The following is a 26,942-nucleotide window of genomic DNA, read 5'->3' as shown; positions in this document are numbered from 1 at the left end:
CTTGACATGGTGTCCTCCCTGTCCACATCGCCATGAGTGGCAGGATCTCCTTCTCTGTCCACGTTTCACAGTGCCTGGCGCTGGCGTCTAAGCTATATTTGTTGAGAAGAGAAAACTTTTTGTTAAAGAAACTGTCTTCCTAGTGGATTTTGTTAAAAATCGTGTTTCGGGCCTCTTAGAGTTGGAAGTTGGAGGGCTGCGTGGAGGGCTTCCGGGAGCATAACGGAGTGGCGGCCGGTGATCTCCTCCCTCCGTGCACCGTTACTTCTCAAGACAGCCCCTTCCATCCTTGGGCAACTCTGATGGCTGGAAACTTCTTCCTGATGTGGACGGAGACCTGCTTCCTGTAACTTGTGCTCGGTATCTGCTGCTTTCTTTCTCTTTTTTCTTTGGAGAAGTTTTTGCTTTAGGGTGTGTGCGCTTGCCAGAAAGACAGAAAGCGAGAAATTACTCCCTAGGGGGAATGGCCATGCTGCAATCCCTTCTCCTTCATTCTCCTCTTGGGATCTTGGGCACGCACGCACACACACTCGGTGTGAGTTTAAGCCACTGGGTCTGGGACTTGAACCACAGTCGACTAACTATATGAGAGTCCAGCGACATAGCCATTACGCCAACTGCTGGTCCCCTGCTGCTTTCTTTTAGGTGCACCTGGAATTGAACTTCCCATATCGAGGGTCCTTTAAAAAATTGAAAGAAGATGGCATGGGGGTTAAGGTAGCTGGGTCTCAAATGAGGAGAGGGAATTGTGGTGTGGCCCTCCCCAGGGGTGCTTGCTCACTTTCCCTCTCTCTCTCTCTCTCTCTCTCCTCTATCTCTGACTCTCCCCAGCAAACATATGTACCCTATAACAAAATTTTAAGAAGCCTGAAATCAGCTATCGTGTGTCTCTTGAATACCCTGTCTAGTTCTTTAAGCTATTCTCCTGGAGCTTGAGAAGGGCTGAACTCTGACCTGTTAGTCGCTGAGGGAGGACATGAAAGTGGACTCAAGCTGCCCGTGAAAGTCCAGATCTCAGCCTCAGCTCAGGACTACTGAACCCAAGCCTCCCTGTATTCTTTTCCCTGTTTGATCTGTGAATTCCAAAACCGGAAGCAGAGTTTTGAGAAAAATACCTATAACACAAACTTCCTAACCAGATCTCTTGAAGGCAGAGATGTTTCCTTGAAGTACAAATTATATTATGATATTACTTTCCATTTAAAGAGTATTTTTCTTTTCAGCTAGTTGAGTGGTATTTTTGGTGTTAGTTCAGCTTAGTGGTTCTTTGTAACAACCCGTGGAGTTGCCTGGGGAGCTCTTAAAACTACCAGTTTTGGGGGTGGAGGGGCTGCAGGTGGCATGGTTGTTAAGGCACTGGACTCCCATAGGGCCAAACACAGTTTGAGTTCTGGACCTGGTGACTTGCGTTCTAACTTTTTCTCTCTCTCGCGGGCCAAATTAAAAAAATAAAATTAAATTAAATACATAATTCTTTTTTTTTTTTAAAGAATCACTTTATTTCCATTTTATTTATTCATTTCTTTATTTTAACTTGACCAGAGAGAGACACAGATAGGGAGAGAGGGAAAGTGAGAAAGCAAGCCACCAGGGCCGGGACTTGAACTGTGGTTGACCACATGGAATGTCCAGCATCTTAACCACCACTCCATCTGCTAGTCCCAATAAAATGATTCTTTTTTTTTGGAGAGGTTTTTGCTATATGACATGTGCGCTTGCCAGACAGACAGAGAGAGACAGAGAGACAGAAAGTGAGAAATCACCCCCCAGAGGGGATGGCTACGCCGCAATCCCTTCTCCATTCTCCTCTCGGAATCTTGGACACGCACGCACACGCACCTGGCGTGAGTTTAAGCCACCGGGTCCGGGACTTGAACCGTGGTCCACTACGTGGGAGTCCAGCAACATAGCCATTACGCTAACTGCTGGTCACCCAATAAAATGATTCTTAAGAAAACAAAACAACAACAACAACAACCAAAACTAGTACTGTTCACCCACCTTCCAAGAGTCTGTTTAAATCACGTGAGTTGGGCCTGGCACCAGTGTTTTTAAAGCACTCCAGGTGATGCTAATGTGCAGCCAGGTTGCAGACCTTGGCATCAAGAGCTCAGCATTGAGAAATTCCCCGCAGCCCAGGAGAGGGGAAATACAGAGTTTGGTCAGCACTGGGAGCTGGCATGGGCCGAAGGACAGACTAGGAGGACACAATTGCTTCTTTTGTTTAAATTTGCCAAAGGGTATGTGCACTTTCCAGAGAGAAAGTAGGTGAGAGAGCAACCCCCATAGGAACGGGCCACACCTCAGTCCCTTCTCCTTCATCTCTCCCTCCTGTCGGGACTTTGGGTCTGCATGCACGTGCACCCGGGTTGCTTTTCAAGCCTCTGGGTCTGGGACTTGAACCACATAGTTGGCCATGTGGGTTCAAGCTGCCTTAACTACCACACCACTGGCTGGCCTGACTCAATTTTTTTAAATTTAATTTTACTTATTGTTATCATTATTTTAAAATTTGGTATAGAAAACGTACACTCACCAGAGAGAGACAGAGAGAGGGAGAGAGAGAGTGAAAAAGCAAGTTGCCAGGTCTGGGACTCAAACTGTGATCAACCACGTGGGAACCTAGTGCCTTAACCACCACATCATCTGCTGGTCCCGACACAGTTGTTTTTAAGATGGAAATGAAGTCTAGAATTATGGAAGCCATACATGTTCAAAAGAGATGAAATAATATAGAGATTTATAAAGTAGAAAGCAAAACTCTTCCCATTTCTCCGCTCTATCCCTCTTCTCCCAAATAACTGCTATTATCAGTTCATTGTATCAAATATTTTTTTCTTTTCAATGCACAGGTATATGCACATGTGCATCCCCCACATCCACATAACCCCCCAAATAAAGGTGATCATATTGTATAGATGTTGTTTTGAAAATTTTTTTCTTTTCTTAATATACTGTGGACATTTTCCCATAATGATACAGAAAAGTCTCCTTATCTTTTTTTTTTTTTCTGAAGAGGTTTTCGCTATAGGGCGTGTGCACTCGCCAGACAGACAAAGAGAGATAGAAAGCGAGAAATCACCCCCCAGGGGGGATGGTCACGCTGCAATCCCTTCTCCTCCATTCTCTTCTCGGGATCTTGGGCACGCAAGCACACGCGCCCGGCGTGAGTTTTAACCTACCGGGTCCGGGACGCGAACCGCGGTCGACTACGTGGGAGTCCAGCGACATAGCCATTACACTAACTGCTGGTTCCCAAGAAAAGTCTCCTTATCTTGAACAAGTGTATGCAATATACTTGATTTGACCTTTTTGAAAAATCAGCCAACATTCATTATTCCTCATTTCTCTTCTGCAGTGAATATCTTTATATAACACACACACACAACACACACACAATACACACACGTACACACATTGGTGTGAAGAAGCCCTTAGACTTCACATTGCTGAGTCAAAGGGAATGCAAGTTTGCAAACAGATTGTTCTCCACAAAGGTCGTTCCATCAACCCCATGCCACAGAATTCCTAGTGACAGCGCTTCGCCTTGTGTCCAAAGTTGAGCTTTGCTGAGCACAGCAGAGAGGAAGGTGTGAGTGTGTCAGCCGGTGGGGAGGAAGCGGTGGGGTCATTTCCCCCGCAGACTGTGTGTAGGGGAGGCCGCTGGCCTCTGGCCTTCCCGGGCTGCTGTGTTTCCCAGGAAGAGGAAACCGAGCCGTGTGTGTTAACCTTTGCCTTGCTCTCCAGGGTGTGACGATGGCATGGGGCACGTTTCCGGGATGTGTGTGTCGAGGTCAGCGGCCTGGGTCAGTCATTGATTTGGGAATGTGTGGAACAAGACGCCCCTTCTCTAACTCTTTCCTCGATCCACTGGTTGTATGCAAGCCCCAGGGCAGCCCAGGTCAGGAGAGAGTACGCCAGCACTCCAGCTCCTGAATGTCAGAGTGCATCTAGCTTTTCTCCTGATTTCCATCCGAGGGTGACCCTCGTCCCCCAGCCTGGGCACACTGCCACTCTCTCAGGGCTCTTGGACATGACCCAAGACATCTACTGTGCGTGTGGAGCCTCTCCACCGGAGCGCCTGCTGGTTCAGGGTGTCAGACTCCTGTGCTCTGAGCTGGCTGGGGCCGGGGCAGGGGAGGGGACGGGGAGAGGAAGGGACAGAGGTCCAGCCGTGTCCCCTCCGGTACTCTGGATAATGTCTCAGTGGGGACCACAACCAGAACTCTGGAAATCAAAAGTAGGTTCCTTTTCAGACCCGGCATTAATAAGTGCCTCCAGAATCTTCTTGGGGAAGAGACTAAAAAAATGATTAGAATGCAGAAGACCCTGCCAGGCACTTGGAAGGGAAAGAACGGGGAAGGAACGTCACCTTAATTGAGCACCTACAGGGTCTCAGGCACTGTGGTTGTTCTTTACTTGTGTTCTCATCAGTCTTCACAGCGAGGCCGGTATTATCACCTCCATTTTATGGATGGAGAACAGAGGCTGAGACAATAATACTTTTCATGCTATTTTGATTCTACATTATGCAAAGTAGGGTACTTGTCCCAGGCAGGGATTCCTACCGGTTTCCCTCTTGGGTTGCCTCAGTTTTAACCGATAGATCACCTGCACAGGAAGGAACGAGTTGGCAGAGCAGCTGGGTTAAACCACCAGGGCAAATCCTAGTGGCAGGAACTCTGTCTTGTCCCAGGCAGTCTGCTGCTGCCATTGTTATGGTTTATGCCAGAAGGCGCATGCGTGCACATGAGAGAGAGAAGGAGAAAGGGCCAGCCTGTGGCCTCATGGGTAAAGGAGCCAGATTCCATGTGCCATGGTTCAAATCCTGGACCCAGCAGCTAGAAAAACACAGCAGGTGCATGTGCACGCATGCTTGAAATCCCAACAGGGTGGAGAAATGGAGGAGAAGGGATTGCAGTGTGCCATGCCCCACTGGAGGGTGCTTTCTCCGTCTCTCCGCCTCTCTGTCTCTTTCTGGTGAGCATGTGCACCCTCTGGCAAATAAATAAAGGAGGAAGGAAGAAGAGGGGGAGAAATCATCCCCCAACAGTACCTTGTAATACCACAATCCTTTTTTGTCCAGTTTTCTATCCTTCTGGATCTTGCATGCGCTCAGATGCCTGGCATGTTTTTCAAGTTGCTGGGGTCAGGATTTGAACCCTGGTTAGCTGTGTAGGACCTGGCTTCAAAGGGGCTGTCCCTTCTATTCTGTCCCTTCTATTCTTACTAAAGACAACAAAGTGTGTCCTGCCATTTTGGGCAAGACCAATGGAAAAACTCTTCACTAAATTCCAAACTTTGGCTCTCACTCTCAAAATCAAATAAAAGGAACCCCTGTACCTGATCACCCCGAGAAAGGCATGTTTTGCCTCCTCTCCAGACCCATGTCGCTCATATTCTGCTTAGACATAAACCACATTATTAAAAAAAAAAAAGACGACAAAGTGGTCAGGTTGTGGAGGGAGTGCATTTGTGTCTGAAGCGCATCACTCGCCATGGCAGTGACCTCGGGCAGACCCGTGACCTCGTAGCCTCAGTGTGTTCATCTGTGAACGGGAGACCATACCGCTCTCTTCACTGAATTAGAGTGAAGAGGAGCTGAGATCATCTGAATAAAGCGCTTCGTCAGGCCCGGTTCGCAGTAGGTATTCAACAGATGGTCACGGCGATTCCTGTTCTTGTTATTCCTGATGCATCCCGTTTGCAAAAGTGAGCAAAGGCCTTGTGAGACCTGACTGCTGGTTTCCCCCACACTGGACAAGTCTAAGGATGGAGCTTTGACAGTTGAACCTTCTTTTTTTTTGGCTTTTCTGATTTTCGGAACCTTTTCTTAAGGTCCACATAGGGTTTGTGAATCCTGCGACCTCCTAGTTTATACGTCCATTTCCCCCTCCAGGAAATATGAGAGGAAAAAAAAAAAAAAAAGAAAAAGCCTCCGACCCTGGAGGGGCTGGCTGCAGCACGTCCATCCTTTCTGGGGACGCTCCCGGGGATCGTCATTGTTTTCCTGGCTCCGGGCAGCAGGGTTATTTTTTGCTCTTCTACTTTCCCAGGCCGGGCTTGTTATTAGTAGTGATTCCACCACTGCCGGGTGTGTGTGTGTGTGTGTGTGTGTGTGTTCACTTGTGTCCCACTTCCTGTTCCCTTCCTATTCCTCTTCGTGACGTCACGGCCCAGGTCTCATAGCAAATGGAAGGAAGTCCGCTCACTCCCTCCTTCTTGCTGGGTATGGAAGGAGTGAACGATCACCGGGCACTTACCGCATGCCAGGCCCTGTGCTGAGCACCCCGCCACCTCATCACGTTTATGGGATGCTCCCGAGGTAAAACACAGTGAGCAGCTGAGGACACCCTGACTAGAGAGCTCAGACACTTGCCCAAACCCACAGAGCTGGGGAGTGTTGATTAGAACTGAGTGAAATTCAAACCCATCGGGTGCTTTCAGGGCTGTCTCCCTTCTCCCTGAGACTGGCACTGCCCCTTGTCCCTTCTAAGCCATTACTTTATTTATTCATTTATTTAACTTTTTGCTATAGGGTGCATGACACAACCAGAGGGAACCAGTGAGAGGAAAAGTGAGACTCACCCCCTGGGGGGATGGTCACACTGCAGTCCCTTCTCCATTCTCTTCCTGGAATCTTGGACATGCCCACACACATACCCAGTGTGATTTTTTTTTTAAAAGAATTATTTTATTTAACTTTATTTATTTTAATTTGACCAAAGAGAGAGAGAGAAAGTGAGAACGCAAGCCGCCAGGTCCGGGACTCAAACCATGGTTGCCCATGTGGGAGTCTAGTGCCCCTAGCCACCATGTCACCTGCTGGCCTCACCCAGCATGATTTTCAAGCTGCTAGGTCTAGGACTTGAACCATGGTCAGCCATGTGAAAGTTCAGCACCTCTACCACATCACCTGCTGGTCCCACTTCTGAACCTTTCAAAAAAAGCTTATTTATGTGTTCTTCTGAGAGAGAGAAAGAAAGAAAGAGTGAGAAGGGGAGAGAGAACTCCAGCAGGGTCTCAGGACTGCAGCCTACCCCCAGCCTTCAACTACTCCCTGATTATGGGCAAATGCGTTCCTGGTGTACCCAGGAAGGTCTCCAACTTAAACTGGGAACCTTCTCTTGTGGGATAGCCTCATGGAATGTCACATTTTACTGCTGTGCCGCTGTCTGGCCCCTGAAGCTCACTTTCTGGTACCCCACTACTCCATCTTGCTGCCCCCCCCTGACCTATAAAGGCCAGGAGGTCAGGGATAGGACCTCATCTTCTCTCTCTTTTTAAATTTGCTGCAGGGCATGTGCATTCACAGGACAGAGACTGGGTGGGGGGTAGACGAGAAAGCCCTCTCATGGGGTGAGGGATAGCTACACCACACTCTCTTCTCCTGTCTCGATTTTGGGCACACACGCACACATGCCCGATGAGTTTTTCAAGCTACCAGTTCCAGGACTTGAACTGTGTTGTCAGCCATGTGGTATCCAGCCTCTTTAACCAGCATGCCACTGGCTGGCCTCGCCTCCTCTCTTCAGCTTGGCGCAAGGCCAGGCACCAAGTCAACACGCCCCTGATATTTGCCGCAGTTCTGTTCCTTCCCTTATTTGTGAACATTAAGTGTTCTTGGGTGTCAAGAGGGCATTGCTGTGATGGCCTTCAGGATGTTCCATTCTAGTGAAGAGACATAATCCTAAACCTCCCCCCCCCAGTGAGCACCTGCTATTATCCTCATTTGCTGAGTAATAACGAAGGTCAGTGATGTGGAGGCTTCTCCCAGACCCCCCACACCCACCCTTCGCCCTCCAAACTGAATCCATGACCAAGGCCCATGATTCCAGCAAATGCAGCAGGCACGAGGATGCTGGGACCGGCTACCCTCTCCAGTGTTTGCACAGCGCAGGCATCTGCTGAGGGCCCTCCTCCAGCCCTTGCCAAAGCCCCTTGCCAAGAGAAGGCCCCGTTTGGCCCAGGTCTGCAGTGGCAGCTTCTGTGTTTGGGGGGTGAGTGGTAGATGTGAGACTCTGGGGGAGCCTTCTCCTGGCATCCCCATCACTGCCAGAGCCTTTCTGAGTTCACGTCTTCTGTGTTTACAGGGACTGCTCCATGAAGCTGAAGTCCCAAGAGCCTGGAGTTGATGGTCTGAGCACTAGGGAGGTTCTGCCACCTGGTCTCTAAGTCTGTGGTCAGCCTGGGAGGTCATCCTCCCAGCCCAGGCCTCCGGGCACCAGTCCTCTAAATCCACTGTCACTCCCTACCCATGTCACAGATGAACGATAACCCACCCACAGGAGGAGCTGGGATGTCAATGGGGCCACACCCTGAGGGTGTTCATCTTTCTCTAGCTGAGCTCAGAGACTTCAGCCCAGTGGTCACAGGGACTGACTTGATTTTGCAGGTAGGGTTTGGGAACGGCGATGACTTCCTCCAAGTACGTGAAGTCTGTGCCTCGGCCGCTGGGGTTTGACTCTGGGGACGAGGGCAGTCTCCAAGGGTCTTGCCAGCCACCCGTGTGGTCAGCGTCAGACCCCTGGGTTAGAGGATGGCATTAGACTATTGCAGTGCCCGGCAGGTTGGGAGGTCTAGTGAGCCTCAGGGGAGAAGAGAAGACCGTTGACAGGGTAACCCAGGAGGGAGACATCTCACCTGCGTTTAGAGGCCAATACAGTCTATGTCAAACGCTGGGTGGTTCTGAGCCAGCAGTGAGCCAGCAGAGGCAGCCATGATCATGGGCAGATGGAGCTGAGCAGACTGCGACCACAGGGGTGGGTTTAGACTCGTGGGGCCGGCTCAGAGCTGGAACTCTGGGAGGGTTCCCACGCAGGCATAGCCACATGTGTTCAAGAGGGTGTTTAACTCCGGGGCCTTCCCTGCTTCTAGTGGGGCCCAGTGGGCCATGCAGGGAGGAGCTAGGGCAATGGCCAGTGTTTGGTGGAGCCACTCGCAGTGGGAGCAGCAGCCTTGGGGTCCCCCATGCTGGGTGGTCTGGACGGTTCTAGAGGACCAGCCTGGCAAATCTGGGACTTTTGTGCCACCCCAGCCCCCACCCATCCACTATAGAACTCAGGGCATGGGGCACCTTGAGAAGGTGGTTAGAGCTGATTGATACCTTAGATAGGCTCATGTCATCCTAGGGGAAGAACTTGGCAGCAGGAAGCCAGAGCAGTGATCCTGTCCCCAAATGTCACTCCCCTTTATTGCTGCCGACTTTGGGGCTGTATCCTTTAGCAGTAAATCCCAAACTAGGCAGCCCTTCATCCGCAGACTTCAGAAAGTCTGGGGAGGTTGACAGGCTGGGTGCTGGGGAGATGACCCTACAACCTCAGAGCCCTTGGAAAGCACCGACAGGCCCCCCCAGGGGAATAAGGTGCTGTGGGCGTTAGATACGGCAACCCTGTCTGCGTGGCTACAGCGCCGAGCCAGCAGGGTGAGATTTAAGGAGTGGAGCGTATGTTAGATTTCCGCCCTGCTTGTCCCTTGACTAAGCAACATCTGGGCAGCGAACAACTTGTCCAGCTCCACGCAGTGACCCTGGCCCTGGCCAGCTGGTGTCAGTCCCATGGTGGTGTGAGCAGGTGAGGGAAGATTGTCATTGAATTTCCATTGGACCCGGGGCTAGGGCAGCTGGCAGGGGTTCAGGGGAAATAAGGCCCCCCTCAGTAAACCGAGCCAGAATGCCACGGCGATGCCTGGTTCCCTCCTCAGCTCCTGACTCCTCGCCTCCTCTCATTGGGTTGCGCTTTGTTAGCGAAGGGCACGAAGTACGTACTGGCTCTTTCTAATTAACCCTGGGGCAGGTGCCAGGCCTTCTAGGAGTGGCTGGGTTGTAAATTGGTGCTTGTTAATTGGTGACAGCCCAGATCCGACCGTGGGTGTTCCTCGGTAGGAACCACGCTGGGCTTCATTTTCAGTCTCTGGTGCTGAGCTGTGAGTCTGCACATCGAGGCCATTCTTGTTGAAAGGAGCAAGGTTAACAGAGAGAGAGGGACCCACTGGGAGGACATGGCAGGGCCTCACCAGCTGAGCACGGGGGGCCGCCCTGTACACCCTCAGAATGGGCAGCTGGCTGGACCGAGGCTTCGTGCTGGGGGTCCAGCGAGAGTTTTCAGTCACGTCAATGGTGGAGTCTCTTCCATCGAGGACCGTGGCAGCGGGATGTCAGACGCACTTCTGGGCTGACCCAGGGGCTGCTGGCTTTAGCTGCCGGCTTCCAATGGGTCTTCGTAGACACCTGCCATCTGTCTGAAACGGCTGGACACGGGAGAAATAGAATCCATGGGTTTTGAAAATCCAGAAGGAAGGGAAACTCCACCCGGGGAACAGAACCCCAAGTGGTGTTTGGAAGCAGGGTGTCTAATTGCCAGGCCTTTCTGGACACCCAGCTGCCGGCTGTGGTATCTTGACTGCCGAGGCCAGCGAAGGCTTCAACAGAGCTGACTCTCTCGAGTGACCTCTGCCCTGTCCCCGTCCCTGTCACCTGCTCTTTCTCTGCGGTTTATCTATGAAGTTTCCGGCCGGCAGGGCCAGCTCAGGGAGACTTGAGACACTGGCGTCTGGGTAGGAGAACCAGGACTGGTTGGGCTGAACTGTGTGTTCATCGCTCATCCGGAGAGACAGTCCAGCTCGTTCAGGGTCTGGACAAAAGCAGACAAGCCTCCTGCTGAGATGAGAAAAGGGGTCTGGACACTGTCCTCCTATCTCTGGGCTTATCTCCAGGGAGGTCTCTGAGCACTTCCTCAAACAAGGATTTAAACGGTTTGTCCAGGAGTGAAGCAGGGGACTCATAAATCCTAGAAGTCTGGGAAAACCTGGGAAGAGGGGTCCATTTCCCCAGCCGCACTGCTGAGCTGTATTCCCGCCTGCTCAGGGCATAGAAAGCAGGGTGTAAGATGTTAGCAGGGGCAGTCCCTTTGCTAACAAGAAAAGAACATATTTGGGGAACACACGGCTATGTTCTGCTGACAGTCTCACAGTCTGTCGCCCCTTCCCACTGGCTGATTCCCCAGAGGGGCTGCCTTGGGCGTGGGTGCAGGTCACAGGTTAGACTGTGTGTTTCAGCTCTTTTGAAGAGTACACAGCGAAGGACTTCTCCACAGGGCAACTATGCAGGTCTGCCCAGGATAGTCTCAGGCTGGGGATTGGGAGGCCTAGGTTTCTGCCCCAGCTCGGCTGTAGATGGAGTCCTCAACTGGCCTGGAGGCCCTGCAAGTTGTGCACATTGAGTAGAAGAGGAGTCTGCAAGTCTGAAAGACTGGGCTGAGATCTCACAGCCAGCAGAGAGAGTGCTAGGAGTGAAGCCCAGATCTGGCTGCTCCTCCTCACCTGGCCGGTCCCCTTCTTACCAAATTACCGTCCTAGGCCTTCGCTTCCTCCTCTGCAAAAGGAGCAGCCTCCCTTCAGTCCTTGCAGCTGCCTGTGATTAATTCTCTCCGGGAGGTGAAGGGGAGCCCCTCATTACCAGAAAGGTTGGAGGGTAGGAGTGTTAAGCCTGGGTTAAGCCTTTCCTCTGAGCTCTGCTTGGTTGGCCCAGGAGAAAGGCTGCAGCCTAGTGTCCTGCAGGTGAATGCAGGTTCCCTCTCTCCAGGGAGGGCTGAGCCACCCGTCCACCCGTGGCCTCCTTACATTTGCTGCTGGGGTGGAGGTTGAGGGCAGCCTGATGTGTGCATGCATCTGCTTCCTGCCCCGAGACCTGTGGGAAGGAGCATTGTGGGTGGGGGGTGGAGCTGGGAGTCAGAAGGGGGATGGGATGGGTTATGACCCCTGTGAAAATGCCAGAACATCCCGCCACACGCTAGTGAAGCCAGCTGTGTGTGAGGGTTTCCTCCGTGTGGGTTGGTTTTGTAGCATTCCTAAGCCTTGACTTCTGTCTGGGTCCCCGTGTTCCATCTCTTCTTGGTCTTGGGCTCTCAGAGTTGCTTTCCTCCTCTCAGAGTGTCCCCTCCAGGGACATTCACTGCACAAGGGCTGTGCATACTTTTCAGACCACCTAAAGCTTTGGAAAGATTTCATTTAGTCTTGAAGCAATTTGGTTTAAATAGCTATACTGCTCAACATCTCTTATCATAGGGGATATACAAATCAAAACCGTAATGAGATACCACCTAACCCTAGTCAGAATGGCTAAGATTAAAATGATGAAGAATGCTAAGTGTTGGTGAGGCTGTGGAGAAATGTGAACCCTCCTGTAGTGTTGGTGGGAATGTAAATTAGTATAGCCACTATGAAGAACAATATGGAGATTCCTCAAAGACCTCTAATTAGAAATAACATATGATCCAGCAATTCCACTCCTGGGTATCTACCCAAAGGATAGGAATGCACTCAGTTGGAAAAACACTTGCACATCCATGTTTACTACGACATTATTCGTAATTGCTAAGACATGGAACCAACCCAAATGTCCATGAACAGATGAATGGATTAAAAAGTGTGGCACATACACACTATGGAATACTACTCAGACATAAAAAAACAAGATGAGACTCTAGCATCTGATAGAAAGTGGATGAATATGGAGACTTAACTGCTAGACGAAGCAAGCCAGACTATGAAAAGGAGGCATTGTATGTCCCCTCTAAATATACACGGAATGCCTGCGCTCTGGCAGAAACTGAAAGACCGGAAGGTAGAAAGGCATGGGGAGCACCTGTGGCTATTAGACAGTGTGGTAGAAGGGTGGGGAATGTGGGAGAGTGAGGAGAAGGGAATCCAGGGTGAAAAGAAAGAAGCAAAACAGGTAAGGGACACAGAAATGGGAAACGATCTGTTGATTATGATATGGTCTATGGTATGGCCTATCTTTGACTGAACCAACGTACAGTGTATTCATGATGGGAAAATCCATTTGGTATGTTGTAATGATGCACAGTGATTGAATATAAAATAATTAAATAATAATACACAGCCACACTGCTACATTTACATGCAGACAAGTAGAGTCCAGTGTGGTTAAGTGCATGGGGATTGGGCTCAGCTAGACTTAGGGTCAAGCCCTTCGCCGTTTTTGTTAACTCTGTGGTCTTAGGCAACTTAGCTCCTCCCGGCCTCACCTACCTTCTCTACAATGCCGCAGTATCATTGGTGGCTACCTCACTGTACCAAAGTTAAATGAGCTCATAGGTATACCGTCTTCCCTTGTTATCCACAGGGGGTTGCTTTTAGGACCCTTGTAGATACCAAAATGGGAGGATGGTTAAGTTTCTTATATAAAATGGCATATTGTTTATATATAATCTACACACATCCTTCCATATCCTTTAAATCATCTTTAGATTACTTATAATTTTTTTGTTTTGAGAGGATTTTGATATAGGGCACATGCCCTCGCCAGAAAGAGACAGACAGAAAGCGAGAAATCACCCCTCCAGGAGCAATGGCCACGCTGCAATCTCTTCTCCTCCATTCTCCTCTTGGGGTCTTGGGCACACATGCACCCAGCGTGAGTTTAAGCCACCGGGTCTAGGACTCGAACGGCAGTTGACTACGTGAAGAGTTCAGCGACATAGCCATTTTACGCCAACTGCTGGTCCCTAGATTACTTATAATTCTTAAGACAATGTAAATAGGGAACGACAATGAGGAGAAAAATCTGCACATGTTCAACGCAGACACAACTGTTGCAGGCCTACCTGTGTAGTACACGTCATCGACAAAGTAACATTTTGAACCCACAGTTGGTTGAATCTGCAGCTGTCTGAGGCTAGCAGGGTCAGCTCTAAATGCTTTACACTGTACTGGGATGTACTAGCAGTTATTGAGTGGTTATCTAAACATTAGGTAATACGTAGTTATCCAAATGGTTTTATGGGGCCAGCTGAATCCCACGTGGCCTATTGCACCGTTCAAGTCTCGAACGTGGCAGCTTGAAAAACACACTGGGCTTGTGTGCATGCGTACCTAAAATCCCAATAGGATGGAGAGGTGGACGAAGAGGGATTGCAGCATGACCATTCCCCATGGGGAGTGCTTTCTCACATGCCTTCTCTCTCTCTCCCTCTCCCCTCTGCGCCCCACCCCCTGCCCCCGTAAATACACACATCCTCTGGCAAAACTAAAATAAATAAATAATGTTACAATGTATTGTATGTAGGTTATAAAATAAAGCATATCCCTTTTTATTGCAGTAACAGTCAGTAGTTTATTTTGAGCACGCAAGGATAGGGATGGCTTTTTAATGTTCTTCCTTGTCGGGGTCGTGTCGTACACACTGCGTCTGGGTGGTGACATTCAGCTCTTAATTTTTTAACTTTACGGCCCTTTCCTTGATTACATTTCAAGATGAACCCCCCCACCCCATGATCAGGAGGCTGACCTTGAGACTAGGCCGCAGGAGGGGAGGAGGGACTGTATTCCAAGTCCATTTCCTGGCCCAGTGACTGAGCAGTCAGCCAGCATGCCACCCCCCTCGTGTGTGCAGACCCTGCTCTGAGCATTGACATGTCGGCCACTCTGCGGTGCCAAGGTCTCTGAATGCTCCTCTCTGCTATTGTGCCTCTTTCTCCCCAGAGTGGACATCGCTGGTTTCTTGGCTATTTCGTTCTCCTTACTGGTGGAAAAAACCCAGGCCTAGGGAATCCCAAGCACTGGGTAGAGGTCCAGAAATCTGAATTTTATTAAGCTCCCCAGGTGATTCTGAGAGGTGTCCTGGCATGGGAGCCACCACTAGGGCCCTCCAGCTCTGCCTGTCTCCTGAGGGAGGAAGTGCTGGTTAGTGTCTTGTCCAGGTGCCTGGAGGAGGCCCTGGGGGAGCTGAGCGGAATAGCCCCGAGGCTCCAGGAGGGCAGCCACCCCTCCAGCCCTTGCCTCTCTCAAGAGAGACAGAAACAGTGGGAACAGCAGGCCAGACTGATGGGCAAGGGACATTTTCTTCTTCTCTGGTGACCTCCTGGGTCAGGCAAGCCTTCCAGAGTGGCCTGAGGCAACCGCTCTGCAGAGCTGGGTGGGCCTTGGGCACTGCGGTACAGCCCAGCTCCTTCATCACAAGGCACCTGAAGAAAACTTCAAACCTTGCATATGCTGGCATCCCTCCTGCTAGGACCGGTTCTGTGGTTCAGTGTGGCAGAATGCTTTCCAAGCACCTGCTCTGTGCCAGGTGCTGAGCTAAGACTTAGGGAGCTGAGATGGGACACACATCTCTGAAATGCCAGTGGTCCCCTGAAGGGTTCTTCAGAGCGAGTCCTGAGCATCAACTGCAGCAAAATAGCATTGTTAAAAGTGTGGATGTCAGCACCCCCACACCGGGCACTTCTGCAGAATGGTCTGGGCCCAAACACCTGTGACTTCGGAAGCCTTCTTGAGGGAGCTTATTTACCCTGAAGTTTGAGAACCAGTAGAAATTAGTTACCTAAAAGGAAACAAAGTGAATGACTCCAGTCTTATATGCATTGTATAAAATACATATAAACATAATGGAAGAAACGAGAAGCATTTATTTTAGCCTTTCCCTCATAAGTTAATCATCCTTACTTAGCATTTCATAGAACGGCCCTCTACTGATGGTTGTCCCCCTTTATTCATGGGGAATCTGTTCCAAGACCCTTAAGAGATGCCTGAAACCATGGATGGTACCAAACCCCATATATACTGTGTTTTTTCCAAACATGCATACCTATGATAAAGTTTAACTTACAAATTGGGCACAGTAATTGATTAATAACAGGAACTAATAATAAAACAGAACAATTATAGCAATATGCTATAAAAACATTGTCATGGGAGACCAGCAGTTGGCGTAATGGCTATGTCACTGGACTCCCATGTAGTCAACCATGGTTCGAGTCCCAGACCCGGTGGCTTAAAACTCACGCCGGGCGCGTGTGTGTGTGTGTGTGTGTGTGTGCCCAAGATCCCAAGAGGAGAATGGAGGAGAAGGGATTGTGACGTGGCCATTCCCCCTGGGGGGTGATTTCTCACTTTCTGTCTCTCTGTCTCTCTCTCTCTGTCTGGTGAGCACACATGCCCTATAGTGAAAACCTCTAGAAAAAAAGAAAAAAAAAGTTATGTGACTGATCTCTCCCCCTCAACATCTTATTGTAGTCTCAGCCCTGGTGACACAGGCTGTAAGGTGCCACTGGACGATGCTGGAGCCGCAGGGAAGGGCCCAGGGTTCAGATCCTAGACTGACCTGAGCCCCACAGTCACGCCTGGGCACCATGATGATGCCGGCTGGCCAGAGAGCTGGGGGGAGGGATTCGTGACCAAACGCTGTGGGGAGTCTGTCCGTCTCCCCTCTCTCTCAGAACAAAAGAAATAAACTTTTAAAATATCTTATTGGAGGGCTGATCTCATAACTTAGTGATTCAGGAAGCGGGATCTTACATGACAACCGTGGTTCAAATCCCAGCCCCAGAGGCTTGAAAATACGTATGTGTGCATCCTCCACACCCTCACAGGATGAAGTGGAGGAGAAGGCATTGTGCCATGACCATGACCCTACTGAGGGGCACGTTCTCTCTTTCTCTTTCTCTCTGTCTCCCTTCTCTCTCTGGTGAGCACATATGCACTCTGGCAATAAAAAAAAAAAAAAGGAAAGAAGAAATCCCTATTGTGCAGATAACTGAAACCATGGAAAGCAAAACAGTGGACAAGGAGAAATGTGTGTGTGTGTGTGTGTGTGTGTGTGTGTGGACACATTTTATAGCATCCACGTGGAGCCTGACCTGTAAGTCCTGGGGATGGAGGAGAAGGGAACGGCCTGGCCACAGAGCATCCGCAGCCGTGTTCCATGGTGCCCGGCGCAGCTTGAAGCCAGCCTTGCTCACCTGCCCGCCTTCTCCCCACAGGTGTACATCATCAACGTGACCTGGTCCGACTCCACCTCCCAGACCATCTACCGGAGGTACAGCAAGTTCTTTGACCTGCAGGTGAGTTGGTCAGAGCTCAAGGTGGCCCGCGTCTCGGGTGGGCTGTCTTCTCGTGTCCTCACTCATCCCGAGGCCCCCCCGCTGTGCTGCTGGAGCAGTCGGGGCTGGGGGAGAGGGACAGCCGAAGAAGCTCTGCAGGGGAGCTGGGCTCACTCAGTCTTGGACGTGACACTCAGGGCTTTGTTGTCTTCTTCAGATGGTCTTAACACTCATGCTTTGTCACCCTCTTTCGCCTGGGGTGAGGAAGCCGTGCTGGAGAGGCGGGAGGATGGCTGTGGGTGCTGTGTGCTGAGCAGACGTGTTCTCTAAACAGCCAGGGTGAGGCACAAGCTGCCACATCACTTCAGGCAAAGAAAAGCAAACACGCAGGGGAGACCGAAACAGAAAACAAGCCATTTCTTCAATTACAGACACAGACTGGGCATACCGCTGTGTCTGCCTCACCACCCTGTTTTTTCATGTGTATGGTATGCATGTGTCTCTAACGTACGTAGTCGTGTCTGCACAGAGGGCTGGGAATATGGCTGCCACTGCAGACACCACCGCGATGCCAGCTAATTCAGCTAGGGCTCTTTGGCTACGAGTGGCAGTTTTATACGTGCACTGGCTCAGACAAAGGAGGCGTGGTGGGAAGACTGTCCCAGGGAAACCAAAGTCAGCAAGATAGGGAGAAGGGCAGGGAGGAGTGGGCTTCTGGAACGCCTGCAAGCATGATCTGCCCTTCCTCTGTCTCGTCTCTACCTTCCTCTGGCCCTTGTCCTCAGCTGCTGTTACCCCATACCTCGAGAACTTGGCTGTCAGCAGCTCTTGAGCTTTTTATCTTGGCTCCCAGGAGCTGAGGGCCTATTTCCCAGTTCTAACCTTAAAAATCTCAGGGAAGAGTCTTATTGACCTGACTTGGGTTGGGTTCTCTCTCTAGACCAGTCAGCACAGCCAAGGGTTGAGGGTCATGTCACACAGACACGGCTCCAAGGGGGTCCACCCCCATGTATCAGAGGCAAGTCCCAGAGAAGGGAGAATCACTGTGTACTGGGCAGCAACCCTCCCTGTTCCAGGAATGGAAAACCTAGCTAATAGTTCCTTCTTCAGGGCTGTAAGTCTGTTTAAGCCCATGAAAGCACAAAGAGGAGACAACCTGCTAGTCCTTACAACCTTTGCAGGCCTGGGGTGGTGAGTCATCTTGGAAAGGCCAGGCCTCCATGTTTGCCTCTAACACCTGATTTTATCTCACTGTCCTTTTGTCTCTACCTGAGACAAGCCAAAGGTGAGCCAGCTTCCTAGATTACAAATCCGCTCTTAATCCAACAATATGGGATTGAATATCCATTGAATTTGGGGTTGAAAGCCGCTCCTTCCCTCCCGCCTTCTGCCCCTTCCCCCTCAATTCCCGTCCAGTCTCCATGGGTCCTTCCGGCATAAACTGGTGGGATTTGCTGATACCCCATCAATGGGTGCAGTGTGCTGGACAGGAAATGATAACTCAGTTGGGGAGAGGGAACCCTGAAAGGGCTCATTGATGAGCTGGAGGGGGCCTGAAAGCCAGTGGAAACTTCCAAATCAGAACTTTTCTCCCCCCCCCCCATCTGGTCCATCACCCTCTCCCCAATTACAGAATCTCACAAGAAAGGAATGCTGCTCCCCCACGTCCCAGTGCCTGGAGGGCTCCTTTCCTGTGTGCCGGGAGGGGACGCGAGCATGGAGGAGTGTGTACACGTGCTGGTCTCAGCCGTGAGTGGCCATGACCAGGCCAGGCCCGTCCATGTGGGTGGTGCCACCCTGTAGAGGCGGTTTGGGAAGGTGTTGGATGGTTCTCTGCAATTTAACCTTTGAGCCAAGTGTCGCGTCTTTGTGAACCCATTTCAGAGGCCGTGGTGGCTTTAGGTGGCGTTCATCTTGGAACGCCTTTCTACTTTGCAGACGTTGCTGATTTCAACGTGGTGTCTCCTGCAGAGGAAGAGTAAATGGAATTGCTAACTCTCTGGGGGAATTGCTGAGCCTCAGAACTGAACTTCTGAGTTGTATGAAAGAGTGACCTGGAGTTTACACACTGGGAACACTTTGCCTGGGTGTAGTTGCTGGCTGTCGCTGTGTGACCCTGGACAGGCTCCTTCATTTCTCCCGTTTTCCCACTCATAGTAGGAAGATTGAATACCATCCACCAGCATGGCTGTTAGGGAGATGAAATGAGCAGTTCCATGTTGCTCCCGATACTGAGTCAGCTAGAGAGTTGTCTGGTCTTACCGAGTGACCACGACGCTGGGCCGCACTTCTGCAGGGTCTGGGGACTTACACCTACTCCCATCCCATGGTGTTGCTTTCTTGATTTCCTCACTTGGCTTCACTCTGCCATGATGAGGTGCCCTGTGCCAGAGTATCAGAGCCTCGTGGGTCACGGCTCCTCTCTGGAACCTGCCTCTGGGGCAGGACGAGAGTGTTGGGAGTTGGGGTGTGGCCCACAGGGGTTGTTCCCAGAAACCTTTCGCTCCTACCCCTTTGGGCTGAGCCTCACCTTGGACCCTGGAAGACCCATGCTCTCACTAAGCCAGCCTAGGGGAAGCTGCTGAAATTGAAACCAACTCGTGGTTCTGGACCTTCTGGGAACCACAGGCCCCTCCGTGAACTGGAAGAAGCCTTCTCCCCAGGAAAAGAGTGTCTCTGTGCAATTTTACACAGTGTCAGGTGTTCACAGGCCCATGGACCCCCAGTGACGAACCGCTGAGCTAACCGAGTTTAGGTCGTGAATCATACCACAGTTGGTCCGACTTGGGCTCCATTTGAGGTCTGTTTGTGACATTCAGATAAGAGCAGCCTGGACACCCCGGTGATGGGCCCCTGCATCTCTTCCTTGTCCCCAGTGGCCCTGTCTCCACTGTAGGTCTCCCTGTACTTCCCCTCTCTTATTTCTCCCTCTTCAGATGGTGCCTTTTGTTCCTGGCGGAGGTCAGGTTACTACCAAGAGGCCTCGGGTCCCACCTACTAATGTTACCCAGGAATCATGTGCAAAGGGATACCGAGTGGACCCTGAGCCTCCTCCAGCATGCAGTCAAGGGCCCTCGGGTATGTGCAGATCCGATTTCACTTGGAATAGCACACGGACCCTCTCCTTCTCCCTCTGGGGGGCAGGGGGGGAGGCGGACAGCTGTGCCCTGGCGTCATGCTCTGTAGTCATGAGGGTAGGACGTATTTGAAGGTGCTGCGTTATAGGTCAGAACAGAAACTGCGGTCTTGGGTTTTCCATTTCTCTCCATTCAGCTTCCATATTGGCACTGCCTCCCACATCCTGTCCCTCATTCCCACCTCTCTCCCCAGCCCTGGGTGCAGACCATCACTCTGGGTTGTGTTTTTAAAGCTTCCGCCAGGACCTAACTGTGCTGCGTCTGAGGCTCTCAGGAAAGCTTTGGAGATGAACGATCTCAGACACACCAGAGCAACCAGCCGAGGGGACAGCAGGCAGGAGGGAGATAGGAGCCGGAAGGCTTGTGCTGGGACAAGAGAAGTGACCATGGCATTAATGAGTCCCCTGCAGGGTACTTAGAGTTCTGGTGCTGTGTTGGGGAGGTATTCACAGGGACTGGGGGATGTCACAGGGTTAGGGGAGAAAAACCACAGATCGCCCAGTGACGGCTCATTCCATGCTTATCTGAAGCCTTTGGACTGTACAGAGCAGATCCCCTTATCTCCGTACCCCCATTCCCACCCCCATCACCCACACACTTTACTTTCTGGCTACTTGCTACTTATGAGCCCCTGGATTAGGGTTGCCAGATAAATATGAGCTATCCAATTAAATTTGAATTTTAGATTAACAATGAATTTTTTTTTAGGATAAGTATATTTCAAATATTGTATGGGATATACTTATTTGCTGTTTATCTGAAATTCCCATTTTACTGGGCCTTCTGTATTTTCTCTCGCTAAATGTGGCAACCTGCCCCGGCTGTGAGTGTGAATGGTGAGGCCGGAAGTGTAAAGATGAATAGTCCAGGCCGGCTCAGGGTAAGAGTTGGTTGGCCTAAGTTTTAATCTTCAAGGCATCTGACTCTTGCAGGGCAAAAGTAACACAAGCTGGAACTCAAAGTTGAGAAGGACAAGGTCCCTTCCTTCCAGGAGCCTATGTTTGGTGAGGAAAATAGTTTTTGTTGTTGTTTAGGTTACTGCCATAGGGTGTATGCACTCACCGGAGAGAGACAGAGAGAAAGGAAAAGTGAGAAATCATTCCCCCAGGGGGATGACTATGCTACAATCCCTTCTCCTCCATTATCCTCTGGGGATTTTGGGCACGCATGCATGTCCTGATTTTCAAGCCACTGGGTCTGGGACTAGAACCAGGGAGCTGTCCATGTGAAATCCAGTGCCTTAACCATCATGTCATCAGCTGGCCTGGGAAGATAGACTTTTAGGCAATTAAGCCCACTATAGATTAAATAAATATTAGATCAAGGTACATGTGACATTCTATGGAGCGAAGAGGAAGGAAAGAGCATTCTTCCTGGAGGGAGGAACAAAGAAGATGCCCATGTAGTCTTGATTGGTGACAAGAGTCAAGAGTGACAGAGCCCCAAGCCCTGACCCTGGTTTGGGGAAGGAGGATCTGGGTTTTTGTTGAGAATCATAGTGTTCTAGTCTGCTTTTTGTTGCTAATAATAATATCTGAGTCTGGGACCAGCAGATGGTATAATGATTATGTTGTTGGACGTTCACATAGTTGACCATGGTTTGAATCCCAGACCCAGCAGCTTAAAACTCATGCCAGGTGTGTGTGCATGTGTGCCCAAAGTCCCAAGAGAAGAAAGAGACGAATGGAAGAGAAAGGATTGTAGCATGGCCATCCCTCCTGGGGGGTGATTTTTCACTTTCTGCCTCTCTCTGTCTCTCGAGCTAGCACATGCTCCCTGTAGCAAACATCTCTCTTAAAACAAAACAAAAGAGGGGACCAGCAATTGGCATAATGGCAATGTTGCTGGACTCCCATGTAGCCGACTGCGGTTCGAGTCCCAGACCCGGTGGCTTAAACTCACGCCCGGCGCATGTGCATGCGTGCTCAAGATCCCGAGAGGAGAATAGAGAAGGGATTGTGGTGTGGCCATCCCCCTTGGGGGATGATTTCTCGCTTTCTGTCTCTCTGTCTCTCTGGTAAGCACATGTGCCATATAGCAAAAACCTCTCAAAAAAAAAAAAAAAAAGAATAGTGGTTTATTTAACTCAAGGTTTTGATGGTCCAAGGTCCAAGGGGCTTTTATTGGTGGGGCTCTCTGTAGGGTCCTGAGGCAGAAAGGCACCACATGGCAAGACAGAATGACAGCTGGTGTGTCTGTGTCCCTGTGTCCCTGTGTCTGCTATTTTTGTAAAGCTATCAGCAGTCAATCATGGGCCCCACCACAATGACCTCATCCGATCCCATTCACTTCCCAAAGGGCCCACCTTGCAATATCATAGTTGGATTAAGTCTCTATCCTCTTAATCTCACCACAACCAAATCCCATCCCAGGTGCTTTTACTGTGAAATTCAGCTGTGCTCTGGGGGTCATATTCACACCATAGACACAGTGATCTGGGCAAAGTATGTGTTTAGTTCTTCTCTTCCTTCCTCCCTCGTTCCTTTCTTCCCTCTCTTCTTTCTTCCTTCTTTCCTTCCCTCCGTCCTTCCATCTGCCCATCACCCCAATATCAAATGTTTGCCTTCCCTGTTCCAGGCAGTATGTCAGACTCGGGATACAGCGATGCGCAAAAGCAGACCTGGCTCCTGCCTTTGTGGGACTTACTGCTTTGTGAGGGAAGACAAGATCTTGGATTAATATAATCATGCAATATAACTTGATACTATTATATTATTTTACTGAGAGTCGTTGTAAGAAAGGTGTCATAGACATATTATAAGAGAACTTATACTTTGGGATCAGAGTAGGCTTTCCTGAAGCACGCATTTTATCTGACAGATCAAAGAGTTATTTAATCCTATTTTATTGTTGAGATCAGAGTTTCTTTTGTGCTTCTAGAAAAAGCAAAAGATTCTCTCCCCAGACAAATGCGTGAATGCACGTAGACAATTCTAATAACTTTTTGGTTGTTGACAAGCCTTGAAATCTACCCATGAGCACCTGGATAAGGCCCTTTACTCTGCCCCCGACATTCTTCTTCCCTCCCCTTTATCTACTGTGTTGAACTTCAGGCCCGGGATTCTTCTTCCTTCGCACCCAACAGGCTGTACACTGAGCCCAACCCCTCTTCCTGCCCACACTTGAAAGCCCCAGGTTACGGAGGCATGAGACATGTGCTGTTCAGTGCAGTAGCCACTAGCAACAAAGGGCTGCGTAAATTAAATTAATTAAAAACTTTTAGGGTCTAGACAGTATTGCAGCAGTAGCACAACTGGACCCACATGGAAAGGTCCCTGGTTCACATCCCAAGGCCTCCCTGTTCACAGTGGGCATATGTAGGTGCCTGTATTCCAGGCTGCCAGAAACCAGACTGGACCATGGCATGAGGACCTTGTTGCAGGTGCCTGTCTCTCCCTCTCTTTTTCTGTCTCTGTGTCTCTCGTGGGAGAAGTAAATAAATAAACTTAATTATTTTTTTAAAAGTTAAATTAAATCAAATGTAAAGTTTTAGCTCCTTGGTGGCACTTGCTACATCACGACTGCTCAGTAGCCACAGTGGCTGATATCTGTGTATTGAGCAGATTTAAGACATTCCCATCATCACAGAAAGTTCTGTTGGATTGTGTGCTTTAGACTGTCTGGAATACACATCAGGCTCGACCCTAGAGTCCTTTTCCAATTGCCCCCTCAAGTTGTTCCTTAAAATCTTCTAAGGATCCAGCAAAAAGAGGCCATGTTCCCACATGACTTGCCCGTCTTTGAAGCATTTCAGTTCAATGGGTATTCCAAACACCTTTTCTGGAAACCAGGTCAGTTTCCAGAGAAGGCTTCTAAGAGCCTTTCAGATGTCAAGTTCAGAACAGGGAAGAGGTGAGCCTCTTTGTCTCCAAGTGGAAACTGGTTTCTTCTAAAAATAACTCAGCCACTCAGCCCTAGCCACCTAGGAAAGGGGCCTGTCCCTGAGGGAGCTGGCCAGGACAAGGCCTAGTGCTGAGGCCTGCTTGGCTCTAAAGGGCCTGGGTCCCTTGGAAGTGCAGGTAAGTAAGGGAGGAGGTTGAGGGGCTGCAGATCTCCTGTCCAGGTGCCCTGTCATTGGCAGCTGGACCACATTCCCAAACTCTGTCGATGTCCTTGCACAGATTCTTCACTGTGAAGTGTCTCCCCAATGGCCTGGTCCCACCAAGAACGGACCGGAAGGCTCTCTGAAGGCCTGGCTCCATTGAGGGTTGTTTCACAACCTGACCTACAAGGCACTGGGCTGCAGTAATTGCTCTGCAAACATTGGCTCCACGGTGCTGCTCACCCTTTAGTCTGAACTCGGGCCAGGGAGTGCACAGGGTCAATATTTAATCAGCGTCAGGAGAGGCCCTTAGCTTCCCCCACACGGCTTGGAAGGTAGAGTTAAGAGAGTTGTTCAGGTTTGCTCATTTGCTCTAAAGGATTGAACCTATCCTGAAGAGCTTCCTTATTCATTTCTCCAGACTCTCCACCCACGTCCCCTGGCCCAGGTCATACTCACTTTCCAGCTCTCCAATAGCCTGACGAATGACTGGTGAACAAAATATAATCCCTGAATCACTAATAGCCAGCCTTGGAATAGCTGTGTCTGTGGCTGTGGGTGCGTTATGATGTAGTTTATGGAGATTCATAGGATTATTGCATTTTCAGAATTAGAGGAGTTGATATTCCAAGTGCCTCACTTTGCAGGTCAAGAACTGTGTTGATTTTTCTGTTTAATTTGGTTTGGTGTCCAGAGTGGGCTTCAGCTGAGGTCAAACTGAGGTGATCCTGGTGAGTGCCAAGGACCACCCTGGGAGCAGAAAAAGGGAGAGGGGATTTCTTTTTTGCAGGCGATGCTGCCTTTTAGTCATCAAAGGAGTTTGCTTCAGATCATTGACCCTGGGCTAACAGCAAGGGGCTCAAAGCCTGGGGAAGTGCCCTGCCAAGTTCTAAGAATGATTGAGTCCCAGCGCTCTCTGCTCTGGCAGCAGCGTAGGCCCCAGCAAGTGCAGTGAGCTACGGGTCATTGTGATTGCTCATCCACGCTCAGCATTGGCCTTGACTGAGGTCGGTCCCCAGCCCCAGGAAGGCCCAGAGAGCCTCATGTTGTTCGCCATAGAGAAAAATGGGAAACAACCTACGTGACTATCCATAGAGGGTTGCCAACTGGAATGTGGTATTCTCACACCACTTAGTACAACTGCCAGGATAACTGAGCCTAATCTCAGTCCCGTAGGTGGAGCTTCAGGAAAAGTTAATGAATAAACAATACAAGTCCCAAACAACATTTACAGTATGGTAGCAATTATACGGAAAGCCCACTCACAGTAAGATTCATCTTTTCCCCCCATTCATTTATTTATTTTTACATTTTTCCACAAATATTTACATATCAGAAATTTTTTGCCCATACTCCACAGTTCTTTTTTCTAAAGAATTATTTTATTATTATTTTATTAAACTTTATTTATTTAGATTTGATCAGAGAGAGACAGAGAGAGAGAGAGAGAGAGAGAGAGAGAAGGGGGTGGAGTGAGAAAGCAAGCCGCCAGGTCCAGGACTCGAACCATGGTTGGCCACATGGGAGTTTAGCACCCCCAACCACCATGCCACCTGCTGGCCCCACTCCATAGTTCTTGATAGTTAATAAACAACTTTCAAAATTTCAGAATACTGAATTTTAGAGATCATGTTCAAAATATTTCTTAAAATTTTGTATAATTTTGTTTGTGACTCTGTAACAATAGAGACAGTATGGTTTTAAATATTTTTGAGTAAATATTTACATATCAGCTACTCAAATTGTTGGAAAGCAAATGCCCAGCACTCTAGTCACACAAACCTTCACAATTCAGCCCTGCCTACCAAGTATTCTGTGATATACCATCTGCTAGCAAAGATCAGTCTCTTTTTCTTCCTTCAAAGTCTTTCTCAAGATAATTTTCTGGTGGGACCCAGAAAATTATCTTGAGAATAGCGTAATAGCTACTTCGCTGGACTCCCATGTAGTTGACCGTGGTTCGAGTCCCAGGCTCAGAGGCTTAAAACTCACGCCGGGCGTGTGCATGTGCATGCCCGAGATCCTGAGAGGAGAAAGGAGGAGATGGGATTGCAGCATGGCCATCCCCCCACCCCCGGGGGGGTGATATATATATATATATATAAAGATAATCCTCTGGTGTGATTGCTCTTTTGCAGTATCTACTGATTACAATGCTGGGCTGGAAGATACATCTTTTGCAGCTTTATACGTAGCATATGTATATACATATTTTTTAAGAGAGATTTGTGCTATAGGGCACTTGCACTCACCAGACAGACTGAGACAGAGAGATACAAAGTGAGAAATCACGCCTCAGGGAGGGGTGGCCACACTGCAATCCCCTCTCCTCCATTCTCTTCTCAGGATTTCGGGCATGAATACACATGTGCCCGGCCTGAATTTTAAATCAGATCTGGGGCTCAAACCACAGTTGACTATGTGGGGGTCCAGTGATGTAACCATTATACCTTCTGCTGGTCTCCATATAAATATTTTTGAAAGATCTAAAAGGATGTACTCCAGATTAGTAAGAGATGGACGTTAGGGAAATCCATCGGGGAGGAGGGCAGAGCTTTATTTATTTATTTATTTATTTTGGGTAAAAATATAGAAAATTAATATTAAAATTAAATAAAAATATTATACATAAAGAGAAAATATTGACTATTTAAAAATCTAGGATAGAAGGGTTTCTTTTTTTTATTTTTTATTAATTCACTATACACCATCACAACACACAAATGAATTTTCCATCCAAAATACACTGTGCATTGGTTCAATCAAGCACATCAACATACACGTTCTCAGCAAATAATTTTCCAATTCTTATGTCCTGCATACCTTGCCTTTTGTTTTGCTATCCTTGATTCCCCATCCCCCACCCTCTGCTATGTCCCATCCTCCTCCCACATTGTCCCTGGCATCCATGGTTGCCCTCCATGC

The 26,942-nt window shown here is 49.4% G+C and overlaps 1 protein-coding gene across 1 annotated transcript in view; it reads left to right on the top strand.

Moving 5' to 3' along the window:
• The window catches only part of SH3PXD2A (SH3 and PX domains 2A), a 309,695-nt gene that overhangs the window by 43,978 nt on the left and 238,775 nt on the right, over positions 1-26,942 (top strand). The window contains 1 exon segment of the mRNA XM_014583350.2: positions 16,779-16,859. Coding sequence (XP_014438836.2) covers positions 16,779-16,859 — 81 coding nt within the window.

Source organism: Tupaia chinensis, unplaced genomic scaffold (genome assembly GCF_000334495.1).
Source record: "Tupaia chinensis unplaced genomic scaffold, TupChi_1.0 Scaffold144255_1, whole genome shotgun sequence".
Classification (NCBI taxonomy): Eukaryota; Metazoa; Chordata; class Mammalia; order Scandentia; family Tupaiidae; genus Tupaia; species Tupaia belangeri.
The sequence above is the reverse complement of the archived record's forward strand: the minus strand, read 5'-3'. Positions and strand labels throughout refer to the sequence as shown.